Here is a 16,401-nt window from a genome sequence, read left to right as displayed (position 1 = left end):
ACAACAAATAGTGTCATCAGTGGAGGCTTGACATGCAAATCACACCTGCAGCAACTGACGTCATTTACTTGATGTAATTCAGTACAGTAGTGATTTGCACATACCATAGAGTCAGGGCCAGCTGAATGTAGTTGTATTTTAGAGTCTAATCTAAAATCTTTGTGATTTTTACATATATTGAAAACAGAAATTAATTATATGCCAATGTGTGTGTAATGTAATTGTAAATGTATAATTAAACACACACACACACACACACACACACTACATTGGTCTACAACCTTCAGTTCAGTATTTAAGGATAATCTTAACATTAGCACAACATAAATGGCCGGTGCAACTGATTATCTCTGATGGTGGAAATTCTAAATATATCTGACTTTTCTTACAGCTGGTTCTCAGTGTGGTGACGCTCTGAAGAGAGGATGTGCCGTTTCAGTTTATGGAAAGCCATAGGACTCATGAACATCCAATGTGGTTGTCCAAAAGCACCCAGACAGATAGATGGATTTGGCATGTCCACTTTGGTAATCAGTTTGTGATGTTCTAATATAATTTAGATTTCATACAAAAAAAAGCCATTATTTGAAATTGTTTAAATGTAGGGTGAAGGAAAGAGCAACATGTTATACATTAATTGGTTAAATACCCACATGTGACTGACATGTATGATGATAACGTAATATTCAGAAAATCAAAGCTAATTTTTTTTACAGATCTCCCAATTGTAGTCGAGAGTTGGGTCAATATTTTTTATTAAAAAAAAATCAATAGAATTTTATTTGTCACATACACATACATACAGAGTACGGCATGCATTAAAATGCTTTATACCACTGTTCAGCATGAGGAAATAGGATGGGGAGAAAAATGAAACAAAGAAAAAAGAAGGCAGATAAATAAAAAGTATTTGAAATATAAAATATGTAAAGATATAAAGATATATATATAAGGAAAAAATTGTATATACAAGGTATGCTTTGTTCTTATACAGCCGCAAGGGCATTAGTAAAGTCAGGTAATAATGCAGAGTATGGTTTATTTTTTATTATGATGACAGTATTTGGCATTTATTATTGTACAATATGATGTCCTATCGAATTCACAATCACTGTGTTTTATTTGCCCATTGTTGGTATTTTGATGGGTAAATAAAACCAAACTAATCATCAGTTATGTTGTCGTTGAAATTAAGTTTTTTATAAAAATACAGAAAAAGATTTAAATACAAAATAATATTTTTAGGTAACTTGCTATGGTGACCTGTGGGAGTCTAGAAAGCAAAACCAGCCCTGCACTCACACTACTTTCACACACAGGACAATGGGGCGAGTGTGATCTGAATACTAATCGTCGAAAAGACAATAGAGCGCACAGATCCGTCTCCTGATTTTTTCAGAAGGCTTTTTGCATCACCCACCGAATAAAAGTAGGAAGAGACTTGAGCTTGGCAGCAATAAACTCACTGCATGTGTGAATGTAGCTTGAGTGTGAGGTATCGCTCTTTTCTTCCTTTCAATCACAGGAGCAAAAGACACAGCACACATGAAGCCCTTTTTCTGACCCATTTGTGAACCATATGGCTTCCCATAACAAGTGAAGGAGCGAAGCTCTGTGCTCTGTCCTAGTTTCTTAGTCGTGCGATGCTGAGCCGAGAGGGTGAGTAGGAATCTCCCAGGATGGCGTTAGGAGGAGGCGGAGGCAGATGCTGGGGCTGGGGTTGGGGATGGATGCTGTCAACGCGCTCCCGTTAGGCGCGTATCCTCGCCGCAGTGCCAGCTCACAGTCTCGCAGTCTCGTGGCCGGAGAGCGCCACTTTTAACCCGTAGAAGCGTATAAGAGCTCCGCTCGGACCGGACAGTGCTTTAAAGGGTGCAGCGGGTGAGAGGGAGGAGAAAGAGGGGGTCCACTGCCGGACAGAGCATGGACCCCCTGGCCGCCGAAACTCGTGCGCAGGAGGCGCGGAGCGAGACCTCCGGTGGGCGGCTTGGAGCTAGCGGCGGAGAAGCGCGCGAGCTGCAGGCGGACTGCGGGAGGGACGAGGCGGCCGCGGGCGGCATCGTGGACAGAGAGGAGCCGCTGGAGGAAAAAATGAAAGGTCTGGCGTTCAGGAAGCAGACGTCATACAGGTGAGTAGGTACAATGATACAGACAGACATATATATATATATATATATATATATATATATATATATATATAGAGAGAGAGAGAGAGAGAGAGAGAGAGAGAGAGAGAGACGCAGACCACATCACATTTCATGTGTGTTTATATACAGTAGTAAGCAACGCGCTCGTCCTCTGTTTAATGATGGAAACAAACACACTGGCACACACACACACACACACGCACACACATACGCACACACACACACACACACACGCACACACATACGCACACACACACACACACACACACACACACACACACACACACAGGTCACGTGAAAGCGTCTATATCTATAACACGGAGTAATAAATAAAGTAATTAATGAACCTATAATATTATAAACACATTTAGGATTAAATGTACCATATGACTGAATTTTGCTTTTATTCCAGCGTTTTATGGCTTCATGCTGGCCTGGACGAACAGACATGCTTTCTGAATATTGATTTCACCCAGTGTGTGTGTGTGTGTGTGTGTGTGTGTGTGTGTATTTTCTTTGTGACTTCAGCTTTTTATTGGACTGTTTAAAGGGACACATTAAGTCAGACATCAGGAACAGGCGAGTCTAAGGGTCTTTCCTCTGCTGCAGATCAAATGTTTTATTTAAACAGTAGGATGTGGTGATAGACAATTATGATATTCATGAATTATCAGTGTATATGTATTTTGACTGTCATGTCACTGCAGTTAAATATATTTGCATAATATAGATGCATAAAATGTGTAATTTCCTATACAAATTCAGAAATATTAGGATTAATATCCCATTGTATCGACTGTTGATGTAATTATTATCTTTCCCCATTAGATAAGCAATCTTTCTTTTTTTGAGATTGGAGTGCCTTTACAAAGGTACATGTTTAACACAAAGATACATTTGTATTATTATTTGGATTATTGGTTGATATGATCTTTATTAGAAGCACTTGTTCTGAGACTCCATCATCTATCATTCCTACATCACAATAACATGTGTGCATTCTAAGCCTGCATGATGAATTCAGTTACCTAAAAATATTGGAAACATTTTTCTGACAAGTTGCTAAATGTCATTTGTGATTTTTAGATCTTATGTTTCAAACTTGTTCATTACCTGATTTTGTTTGGATTTGATGGGAGACTGTAGAAAAGAGCACTACATGGACTATCTTTGTACTTAAATAGAGCAGGTTGTTATACATATTATATAATTAGATCAATTATAAAAATCATTTTATAATAGGTAAATATTGTGACTTTCTGTCTGTAACAAAATTTTATGACAGATTTATTTTGAACTAAAGTTCCACAGATTTAACACATGCATATTGTTAAATTTCACTTCCTTTAATTGTAAATGTTATCTCTGTCAGAACCTTGAAGTCTATAACTTTGACATTTTGGCTCCTGATGACAATTTACAATTATGGAGGACAATTTGCCTCATGTAGTTTTATAAAAACTTTTAGTTTGTTGTGTGGTATGGCTAATTCATTGCTCTGGCGTAGGCAGACTGCTTCAGAAATGATTTAAAGGTTGCCTTTGTGTGGATTGAATCAATATGGCTCACCGATTCCAGGCAATCAGAAGGATTGAAGACCTTATAGGATATCGACAAGCATGCTGTACATTCACCTACATATAATACAGAATTTCCCATTTACCTCCGCTGTTCTGCCATAGTGTTTATTATTTTGAACCTTTGCCTGATTTGCACACACCAATCCAGAACAAATCTAGAAGACATGCTATGACATGCCAGTATACTGTCACGCTCAGAGTCAGCTGGCTAATCCCTAAATTCCATTTGAGTGACTTTTAAGGCCTTTTTCCTCTGTACAAGTTAGCAGTATTTCTACATAAAACGGAACTCATTTTTTTCAATCTCACTGGTCACAGTACAAAACCAGATTTTAAACACAAGTAATAGTTAATAGGGGTTTTGTTAGAAACCTTGATTGGTCGTCATCACTTTTGCATACATATGAGTTGAAAATTAAAAAAACTGTTTTTAGAAGAGTTTTTAATAAGGAAACAATTATAAAAACACAACAGAAAATGCGATAATGCCATAGAGAAAATGGGCTAGACCAAAAATTCCAAGGTCATTTGCCAATTTTTGTGTTGTGGTGAGAGGTCTCTTTGCAGTTCAGAATTTAGATGGGAATTTAACCTTTTTTTTCCATCCCTTTTTTGACATTCAGTGGACCAGTGACTATGCATCATCATCATCATCATCATCATCATCATCATCATCATCAAAATAAACACAATCTGCTCTGAAAAATTACAATTAAGAGTATGAGGAAGGTTTACTGTGTTTAATCAAACTTCACTCCTGTTGTCTAGTGAACAAAAACGGTCTACCAGAAGAGTAGCAGCAGAGCACTAACAGTGATACTACTGTTGACAGAATTGTGACACAAACAAAACAAAACAAACTAGAGTCACACCGGACATCTGTTTTCTCAAACAGCAAACATTTATTCTTGTCTATTCTTAGAGACCGATTGCTTCCCCCTTTGTGAACAACTGTCATAGAGAGCAGCAGTCATCATCCTGCCGTCACTTGATCAGATCAGCCTTACTTTTCTCCCACGGTCTTGTCCGAACGCAAATGATCAAAGCCATCTTTACCTCTCCATTTTCAATTCAGATAAGATGCCTGATGCAAAAAAAACACGAGCAAACACTGTGCAAAAAAAAAGACAACTCTAACACAGCTTGAAACACACTCTGATAACATTGCATCACTTCAAGGACACCCAGCCTAAAACTATGGAGAAAAGATGAGGCTGTGAACTTAGACACAGACAGACAGTTCTACTTTTCTGAACTCTTCAAAGAGCTGTTTACTTCATTTTGATGATTTGGGGGAATAAAGAGGTGGATGAGCTCTGAGTTGTCAGAGAAGGATGTATGGACTGTCCAGAACAGAAACCTGGAGACATCATTAAGTGGTAGACTGCAGTTCTGTTTGTAGATTTTGACACATTCGGCACATTTTCTCTCTCCAGCCTGTCTACCTAATGGGCAGTTTAAAATGTGTGAGTCTTTACTCTGTTGTGTGCAGCTGGAGAAAGACATTGTTCACTTTGTTGTGGAGCTTTCAGTGTTTGCTCCAACCCTCGTAAACATAATGTGACTTAATGTGTGCCTTTAAACAGTCCAATAAAAAGCTAAAGTCTTTCTGACCATGGACAGTGATATGCCTTAAAGCAGTTTGAGTAATTTAAAGTAGGATAGCTGTTTTGGAGGTATTCTAAGACCCATTGCCCTGCAATAGTTGGTTACTTACTTCAAAAGACACGATCCAGTTAATGAGCTTATTATAAAACTAATTGTGCTATATTTTGGTGGTCTCTGACTTGAAAATGTGTTTTGATGACCTCATCCTAACTTGAAGTTGAGGCATGGCCTAACATATGAGTCTTAAAAAATGGTGATCAAAATATATGGTAGTATACATAGTACATAATTTAGCAAAATAGCAATTTACAGTACCATAATGTATAAACTTTAAAGAATATATGTAAGTGACAGATTCTGGTGATGCTAATAAAAAGGAGCTAAAATTGGGCTTTGAAACACCAATAACACAGAAAGAAATACGCTCTCTAACACCAAAAAAACTGAACTCTGTCGACTACTAGCGAGAGTAAGCCAAGGCGGTTGATGCGTACATCCTGGCAGCGTCCCAATGTATCGCACGAAAATTAAAATGGCGTGCGAAAATGAAAATATTTGTAAAAAATCACCGTAACATTGAAAAATCGTCATTCAAACCATTGTAACTCTGAGACTCCTTGTACCATAGAAATTGCTATTTTTGCTTTAATAGAGCAGCAAACACTTCTATGACATTAGTATATTGTTCGAATGAGTTGAGTGGCAAGCAATGATATCAGTTTCTCTCGGGGCTGAGCCTATTTAATTTCCATATTTTTTCTAAACAAACTATTGAACTAGGACATAAACCCACCAAATCCCACAATAGTAAAGGATCACTAAACACCAGGCTTAGTGGGTGTATAGTTTTGTGTGGTGGTGGTGTTTGGTGGTGGAGTTTATCAGTAGGCTAGAAATATGAACAAAAACTTTTATCTTAAAAAATAAAATGTATCTTAAGAATGCCATAACCTGTAAGTCATTCATTTATTGTGAGTGGTTCATTTCAGTTCTTTCTTTTTTATAAGCAAGTAAATATACTGCGCTGCTTTTTATACATCACCATTTATAGTTAATAAAGTTTTGAACACAGGGGTATGCTAACAGGAAAACTGACTGCTGGAGATGATCTCTAAGTTGTACACGAGATTTACTCTATGTAAATGTCGCACAAGGAGCTTTTCAGGATTTAGTGTATGTGTGTATGTTGTAGAGAGAATTAAATAACCCCTAATTGTCACCTTGCCCTCAATTGGGAAGCGTCTCTGATTACCGTATTTTGAGGCAGCCCATGTGAGGAGATGTTACAACCCAAACATTGCTCTTCCACAGCACAGGAAAATGCGTTTAATAATTTATGACCTACAAGTGTTGTCTCTTTATCAATCCAAGTTTAATGAGGCCCCCAGTGCATTTTACCATCTCTCAAATCGAACACACTGCTCGTGTTTGGCGCTGGATTTCTTCTCTTTGCCTGTTGAAATGTGGAGCTGCTTTCTGTGGGCACAGCGCCCAGTTTAGAGGCCACTCCACTTGGATTTGGATCTTATTTTTTGAACGTTTGCTTCCTGAGGCTTCGGAGTGTTATTTATATACTGGCATGGAGTAAGTGTGATCATCAGACATTAACTATGTTTTTAAGTGTATATTTGTGCATGTTGTGAGCACAGTAAGTGAGATAACAAGGGGGAAGTGTTAATCATGTGCTAGTTTTTTTTTTATTACAAACACTTGTATTCTATCACTCTTTCACACATGTCTTTTAAACTGTTTGGATTTTAAGTCTGCAAGATACAGTATCCTGAGCCGCAAATACCTTTTTACTGCGTGTGCTCAGTACATGACAAAATTCTTCGTTAGAAATTCGATGTATTGCACTACGTACTTTGTAAAATACCACTTTTTTATAATATTACTTGAAAATTATTAAATAATAATTTAGTTGATACTGCTAATGCATAAAGTGCATTGTTTTAAAGATAAATGACAGATATACAAGTTTTAAGTCATGACTTTTAGTTTATCTTTATTTACCTTCATAAGGATCAGACTACGCATCTGTTTAATGTATTGAATTTATTTATTCATTTATTTTTGACATTTTCCTCATTTCGCTAGAAATTTTACAGTGAAATTTATACTAAAACAACAGCTGTCTATGTTGCTTCATTTGCATTGCATCTAAGCTTTTGCTTTGTATGTGTGGGGGGCCAAAGACTAGATAGATTTAGGTGTAGATATTGCTTTAATTGCTGCTTTATTTAAATATTTATTATCAAATTTCTCTCTCTCTCTCTCTCTCTCTCTCTCTCTCTCTCTCTCTCTCTCTCTCTCTCTCTCTCTCTTCTCTCTATCTAACTAGATAACTGTTTTTTTGTAACTAGGATCTCTTAACTTTGGCATGTGGGTGTCTGTTAATATGAAGAAGGGCCACTACAGCACCTCCTGATGATGCATACATATATGGCTGTTATGTAAATGCCCAGAATCCGTCCTGGAGATGCTTCGCACATTTTAAAACATCACAGTTCTTCCTCGTTTTGCTTTTTCTTTTTTTTTTTAGTTCCGGAGATCTTGTCGGGCACTCTTATAAGACACATTAAAAGATTGTTTCCTTCCTTGTTAGGCTTATGACTGTAAGAGGTTTAAGTCTTGCTCTTTTCCTCAGTAGTCTTTCTTTAATCTCTGAGGTTTCTGCTCTTCTCCAGGCAGTGATCCAGCCATTGTGTGTCTTTTCTTCTGAGGCTCATACCAGTAATGCTCTCCCAGTTTCAGTCTCTACGTATATATACACCCATGTGTGTGCACACGTGTGTGCGTGTGTGTGTTTGTGTGTGTGAGTGTGGGTTTCTGGTGTCCTCTCTCTCCCTCCGTTTGCCTAGGCAAATTCCTCTTGGCTCTTGAGCAGTAACTCCAATCCTGCACCTGGTGTTCTGGCAGAGGATCACCTGCAGACAGCCGCCCCACAGGAGGTGCAAGCGTCTCAATCCCATCTATATCTCAGTCACCTCTTCCATTTCTCCCCTCTCTGCATGTGCCACTCATGCATCCTGCAGTTCTGGAGCAGCAGCTCTGCTCCGCATCACTTAGCGCTTTAACAGTGCTGTGAAATGTCACACTGGATTGAAAGCGCTTGTTTATGTTGTTGTTGTTATTGTGCTCTGACAATGCGGCAACAGGGTCTGGCCTCGCATTATCCCCCCTGTTCCATAAATGTGCTGCGTTTGGAAAGGAGAGCCAGTTTTATGTTGTTTCCTCAGCAGCAGATGGCCTCTGGATTGTGTTAAAGTACTGGGTTCGTCTAAGGCACAGGGAAGGTGTCAGATGCAAAATGGTGTCTGATTTAGTTGGATATAATCCTGGATACCCAGTGCTTTTAATCCAAGTGCAAAATGAAAACTGGAAGAGAGACGAAAGAGAGACAGAACCAAATAGAGAAAGAGAGATAAAAAAAAAAATAATAATATATATATATATATATATATATATATATATATATATATATATATATATATATATATATATATATATATATAAAAAGCAAAACTCTTTATGACTAGCACCCATTTACTTATTTTACATTTTCCTGTATATACATGTAAATTGTGGAGTTTAAACCACTCTAAAAATAGCTGCCAAGTAAACCTGAGTTCATGCTTGAAACAAAAGAGCAGGAAACATTTTTTACAAAGTATTTTGTATTTAACTTTCTAATTTGTCTCAGTTTTTTTTTTGTGTACCTCTTCTGTAATTTCGGATATTGTCTTAAAATAAAGCTAATTTTACTAAATATCAGGTTTAAACTGTTGTTAACGTCACAGGTTCTTTTTCTGAGTTGCAGTTAGTGACCTCAAAACCTGATACTAATGCATTTTAAGTAGTTCAAGCCAGACTTTCACTTGGCTAGCTTACTGTCAGCCTGGATTTTTTGTTTGCCATTTCTATATTTACCATTAAATATAGAATATTTTTGAATAATTGCTCCGCAGTTTTTTGCAGCTAGCGTCACCTTAGATTGTAAATAAATTGCAGGTTTCAAGATTACAGATTTATTTTTATTGAGACCAATGTAACAGATTTTTTATTTAGTATTTAGATTTTAATAAAAATGATTGTAGTTTTTTAGTCATGCACTTTTCATCGACAAAACATTTCATCGACAACAACACAATTGCATACCTGTCCATTTCTTTGATAAGTCTTTATTTGATTATTACTAGTTTATATAATTTGACGCGATAAAATTGTTAAACCATTGTAGATTAATATTTCTTATGCATCATAATATTATACATAAGGTTATGTTTAATAGTTTATAATAGTTTAATGGCTGTATAATAGTTATTATACTAACCATAAACAAATGACAGTCAATTCACTATGTAGTAAATGTTCATAAAGGAACTAGGAGCATGCTATAGAAATTTGGCATCACACAACTTAAGCGCTGTATATTTAACTTGAACTTGAGGCCTTGACCTGGTTGTGGTGATGAACTGTGCAATTGTGAAGCAGAACGCAGAATCATGTGACTTTGTTTTATTCTTTTCCCCACTCATAAGGCATCAGTCACTGCACACACCTACACACAAACCTCAACCAGGTGTCCTGCTGTGCACACAAAGACACTCCGACACACACACACACACCCACCCACACCCAGAACACAGTATACCTATTAATGATGTAGATGACATGACAGAGGGCCTGAGTTTTATTCATGGTTTGAATTATGAAGCCAGGCCGTATCCTAGAGTGAGGAGGGATTTAACCAATTGCTAGAAGAGCAGCAGGTAATCTGACCTGGTGAAAGTGAAGCGTATCTTCAAGCTTATTCATGCAGTTTTAAAGGTCTCAACCATGTTGTCATGTTATATACAACGGTTCAGGAACACTATCTATTTTGATAGTTGAGAGGACATTCTGGAAGTGGATTTCACTAATGACGGCTCGGAAAGAAATATATAAATTCTGCCTGTGCAACAATTGAAAAGCCTCTGAGTTGAATAGTGAAGCTGGAGAGCTCAGTAGTGATTATCCTTCTGTAACTAGGAGTAATCTGACTGAGCACACAGCTTCTGTGTGTGTTTCCACTGGTACACATCATCCCACTGTCATTCTCTCTCAGCACTAATTATAGAACGTCCCTTATGTTCTCCAGCTGTGGTCTGTGGTCAGGGAGTTCGAGCAAGCGTGCCTGTGTGTATGTGTGTGTGTGCGTGTGTTTGTGTGTGTGTGTGTGTGTGTGTGTGTGTGTGTGTGTGTTATTTGTGTTAGCCTGCTCAACTGATAGCACAGGGTTATGGTAGCCTCATTTAACAAATGATTAATTTAATTAGGTAGTTAGGGACCTCAGGTGGAAAAGCTGTATTAGAAGAGAGAAATGTCACTCTCCACGGACCAGAGAAGGCCTCATGAGCAAAATAAATTGAAATGCCATACTGATCTACACTGCTAGTTTATTTACAAGTTACATAGATTAAACAAATTTAAATAGCGGACAAGGTATCAGAATTGTAAAAAATTCTGTATTGTATTTTTATAAAAGCGTTTCACTTAATTGTTACTCAACTGTTCCTCACATTAACCTTTTGTTAAATACTTCAGTTTATACAGGCAATGAAAAACATCCTTTTTTTTTTAAAGTGGCTATGAGTTTCTGTTAACTAAAAATCACATACAGGTAAATGGATTGGTGACAATACATTTCTTTCAAGGTGGAATGCATGAGAGGGCTATTTAATTTTAACAGTTACAGTAGGTCCAGTGTTTTACACTTCTGTTTTCTGTACTAGTGTCTCTGCTTAATTAAGGAATGGTCATGCAGGGAAGTGGATACGTTTTTGGACTTTTGATAGGAGGGAGGTGGTAGCTCAGTGGTTAAGGCATTGGGCTTTGGATCAGAAGATCACAGGTTCAAATCCCACCACCACCAAGCTGCCACTGCTGGGCCCTTGAGCAAAGCCCTAAAACCCTCCCCTGCTCAGTTGTAAGTCGCTCTGGATAAGGGCGTCTGCCAAATGCCGCAAATGTAAATGTAAATAGGAAGTTCATGGTTTCAAATCCTACCAACACCAAGCTGCACTCTGCTGGGCTCTTGATCCAGGTCCTTAACCCTTAATTGCTCAGCTGCAGAGGTGGGAAGTAACGAAGTATATATTTCTGGTATTAGTACTTTACTTCACTATTTATTTTTTGGAAAACTTTTCACTTTTACTTATTACATTTTTCACAAATATCTGTACTTTCTACTTCATAAAGTTTCCAAACAGCCTCGTTACTTTTGTTTTTATCTATTTGGTGAAATGTCAATATCTTTTCTTATTACACGCCGTTTTCAGCGCATCAACCTTTTTCCTGTCTTTGCGCAGCTTTTTCAATCCACTGGTGTATCATTTCCTGGCTCCCACACACCACAGACATACACTAGTTTACGAAGCTCACAACAACATGGCAGAAGACCACAAGAAGTATGGGGTTAACGTGGATGAGACAGAGGGAGTCAGTGATGTAAACATGACTGAGAACAGAAACATTCCTGATCACCTGATCATCACCATCTTTTCTCTGCTTGTGTTCTAGATGGTGGATGTTCAACCTGGATACATTCATTTTTTTTTTTTTATTAGTTTTGTATTAATATATTAATTAGGGCTGTCAAAATGCAAATTGGTAACGGCTACTTTTTTACTTAAGAACATGTCAAAGCCAATATTTCTTTACTTTAGCTTGAGTAAAAAAGTGTAGTCAGTACTTAATAATAATTCTTCACTCAATCTATTTATTTGCCTATAGACTGACCCAATGTCCAATTTCGTCTGATCATAAGGGTAAATCATGAGGGGTGGGTTAATTGTGTGATCTCATCTTCAGCTGACTATGAATACTGAGTTTTAGATTTATATACTGCCTTCTTTTTAGCAAGTTATAGAAGGGCATCCAGCGTAAAACATGTGCCAAATCAAAACATGCGGAGGATCCGCTGTGGCGACCCCTAACGGGAGAAGCCGAAAGAAAGAAAGAATAATATACAGAATCCCCATGCTGTGTCATCACTAATAAAAGAGAGGCTTATACAGCAGATTAGAATGAAATCTTTAAATAATGAAGCATTTTGAAGCATTATTAATCAAACTCAAAAGCTCTCATCAGCTCTAAAATATGAATACCGACTGTCTCAAGGGTGCACCTGGACATGAGTGTGTAATAGGTAAAAGGGATGAAATGACTGCTTGTAGAGTTCTTTTAAATTTGCATTCGCGATTTAATTACTTAAGAGATTTTTATACATTGAGTCACGCAAAATATTAACAAGCCAATTATTTTATACTCTCACATATGAATTGGCAAGTAGAACTGGATAAGAATTTGTATATTAAGTGTATGTTAATATGAAACAGAAATATCATAAATGCATTCCAAAATATAAAGGTTAATGCTTAAAGAATTCACATAAAATCTTCAAGTTATTTTAGACAGGATTCAAGCAATTATATATCTTCTTATTCACTATATAAGATCACTACATATGGTGTAACGATGGAATTATAGTCCTAGTATACAAAATGTTAGCAGCCCATATGTACTTTAGAGCTTTATGCAACTGATTGTAAGATTTGTATGTACATTTGAACATCCCATTCTATACAGTCCTCTTTTGCTGTTATATTAACCTTCACTCTACTGGAAAGATGCTCCACTACATTTTAGAATGCGATTGTGGAGATTTGTGCTCATCCAATCACAGTAAATTCAGGTCCTGATGTAGGATGAGGAGGTCTGGGGTGCAGTTAGCATTACAATTTATCCCAGAGGTGTTTAATAAGGTTACGGTCAGAGCTCTATTGCAGGCCGCTCAAGACCTTTTACTCTAACCCGTGTTAACCACATCTTTATGTAGCTGTTGTGTATTGGAGCAGGGACATTGTCATACTGGAACAGGTTTGGGTCTCCTAGATCAAGTGAAGATAAAATGCAATGATACCACATTCAGAGATTTCCTATAAAATTGTGAGCCAATAACTTTAAGCTAACAGTTTGAAGAAAAACCAAGTATGGCTGGAAAAGTGAAGAGCTCCAATACTTTGTCCATATAGTGTATTATGTAGTGTATTGGACATTATTGTCCTGGACTTTGTGCTCATGTTTTAAAGCATTAAAATCCTCAAACCTGTTGACTGCCTCAGATTTGCAGTCATTTGATTCCTATTTCAGTTACTAATGGAATTTATTGTAGTTGCTGAATAATATGCTTTAAGTTGAAGGTCTGAAAAATGAGTTGAAGCACATATAAGGAAAAGGAAGTGCGTATAAGGATGAGGAGGAAGACTGAATGCGGATATACGACTCAGCCAGGGGTCGAGCTTTATTTAGCTGCGAATGCAGCAAGCAGTTTGTCTGATGTTCGTGAGTGTTGGAGTCAGGCCTGTGGCTATGCAGGTTTGCAGAGCAGCGTCAGAAATGGCACTTTACTGTGGATCATCCAAGGTCTGAGCTACACTCCTCTCCTGTCATGGTGGCACAACTATTTTGAGCAGATGGAGAGGTCAGATAGAGGAGAGATGTGTGCTTCCGATGCCTCCCACGCTCACAGCACCCAACAAGGTTAATTATGGAGGTGTCAGCAGTCAGAAAAGAGGAGGATAGAGGAAAAAGAGAAATATGGAGAAAGATAAAGAGAGAGAGAGACAGAGAGAGAGAAAGAGAGAGGAGGTTGATCTACAGGCAGCTTCCTACGTAAACTGCAAATGATGCTCCTAATCTCGCATTTGCTCTTTCTCTCTCTCTCTCTCTCTCTCTCTCTCTCTCTCTCTCTCTCTCTCTCTCTCTCTTACACACACACACAAGTGTAGGTCGTCACAGATAGATGTAATTTTACACTCCGTTCCCACACTCTCCCACTCACTTGACATTGCGCTCACTGATACACAGCGGCACCACAGCAACACACACACACACACACACACACACACACACACACACACACACACACACATAAAGGATTTGTGCAGAGTGAGATGTTATCACATTTCTCTACATGCACAGCAACACACTTCAGTCAGATCTCTGAGCCCCAAAGATTTTTACATTATCCAATTATATAATAAACAGTTTGTTAACGAGTGTGTGTGTGTGTGTGTGTGTGTGTGTGTGTGTGTGCCCAATGTATGTGTATGTAGGGCTGTCAAAATAAACGTTAAAAAAAAAAAAAAGTCATTTTAATGGCACAAATTTTATGTGCGTTTTTGTTTGACAATTTTTATATCATATATAAATAAATAAAAAGGCAAGATTAAAACTTTCAATGCATCACAACTTTTCTTTACTCAGATATAATAAAATATATATATTTTTTATCACTAAGCATTTGTTTTACTGATGTCAAGTATAAAAATCAAGTACTAAAATCCACCTGTGTGGAAACATAGCAAAAGTTCTGTTCGGTGTCCTGATGATTTATGTAATTTAAAACATTTACAAGAGTATTTTTGCCCTGCCATCTGAAAATGTAAACAGGCTTGTGTAAGTAAATTGTTCAGTGCAAAGAAAAAGAAGTAATGGGAAACTTATTTTTTTTTATTTGTCTAATAGACATGAACAAGTTCTTTGAAAAACATCTATGACTGTTAAAACGTCTAGTTTTCACGCTCTATGTTGAGTTCGTTTCACTAATAGAAAATTTGAGAAATTTCCCCACTGTGGGACGAATAAAGGTATATCCTATCATAACCACTCCCTATCGCTGTGTTCTGTCTTGCCTAACAAAGTTCATGAAAGGGAAAGCTTGTCAGTTTAAAAAGGAATTTGCTATAAGCAATAATGGTGTCAGATTACTGTCAACATCTCATTATTATTATTATTGTTATTATTATTATTATTATTATTAATGTTATTAATATTATTATTATTCACACTTAAAATTCACACTTAATATTAACAACTTCAATGAACGCAGTTGAGGAAGTGGTTTAGTTCTGGTTGTAACTTCACTATCAGGAATAGCAGCCAAACACTATCATGAGATGGATAGAACGAAGTTTGAGCCAGGCAGCAATTAAAAGCATGCAAATGGTGGTTGCTGAGCCAGAAACACCCACAGACCCTGCCCAAATCGAGCAGAGGAATGAAGGACAGGGGGAGCTCAGTGTAGCCGGAGCTCTCTCTCTCTCTCTCTCTCTCTCTCTCTCTCTCTCTCTCTCTCTCTCTCTCTCTCTCTCTCTCAAGAAAGGATGTTGCACCTGTGACATCTTCAGCACCTGTAACACCATCATTATGCTTTCCTAAGAAAATAAGGACAAAGCAAGTAAAAGATATGGACAGTGAGTAAAACAGACTGCAGAGGGTGAAAGGATACAGACACAAAATGTTCCTTAGGAGATGGCATTAAAGAGACATCTCACATCCTGTCAACCTTTTAATCATTTACCTCCACATAACACTGAACCTCCAACTTTACCCATTGCTCCATGTCTGTATATATGTGTGTGTGTGTGTGTGTGTGTGTGTGTGTGTGTGTGTGAGAGAGAGTGAGGGTGTGTGTATCTCTGCTTGGTCTGTGTGTAACTTATGATTGTGTACTTAATGAGGTTGAATATTGTTAGTTGTTTCTTGAGAGGCAGGAAATGATTAAGAGGATGCTGGCTGTCACATCGCTCAGGCTCAGTTTCCTTTAGTTCTCTATAATTGAAGCCAGTATGATCATATTGTAAACTCTAAAATCCTTAAGGGTTGTATTATTTTTTCACTCTTAAGCGTATAATAGGCAGGTAGTAGTCTTTTTTATAACAAGCTATAAAAATAGCGTTGCTGTTTATCAGTTTGAGATATTATGAACATCTATCTGCACTAAATATGATAATATTTGTACTAAAAAATTTTTGAACAGACCATACTAAGTTGTAGAACGAAATTTGGTGAGTAGGCAGTATACTATATTATACTAAAACACAATATACTATACTATACTATACTATACTATACTATACTATACTATACTATACTATATCTGTTTTAGACCAATCCTTGATAACCCTGAGGCTGAATAAAATAAATTTGACACTAATTATTAATTTGGCCCATTAGTCTCT

General features: G+C 37.4%; 1 protein-coding gene across 3 annotated transcripts in view; it reads left to right on the top strand.

Moving 5' to 3' along the window:
* Positions 1–1,447: 1,447 nt before the first annotated feature.
* Positions 1,448–16,401, top strand: part of dgki (diacylglycerol kinase, iota) — a 68,076-nt gene continuing 53,122 nt past the window's right edge. For all 3 annotated transcript variants that reach the window (XM_046873056.1, XM_046873057.1, XM_046873055.1), the window contains exon 1: positions 1,448–2,129. In XM_046873056.1, coding sequence (XP_046729012.1) covers positions 1,924–2,129 — 206 coding nt within the window. In that variant the 5' untranslated portion in view covers positions 1,448–1,923. The remainder of the gene's footprint in view (positions 2,130–16,401) is intronic.

This window comes from Silurus meridionalis, chromosome 18, assembly GCF_014805685.1.
Source record: "Silurus meridionalis isolate SWU-2019-XX chromosome 18, ASM1480568v1, whole genome shotgun sequence".
NCBI lineage: Eukaryota > Metazoa > Chordata > Actinopteri > Siluriformes > Siluridae > Silurus > Silurus meridionalis.
The sequence above is the reverse complement of the archived record's forward strand: the minus strand, read 5'-3'. Positions and strand labels throughout refer to the sequence as shown.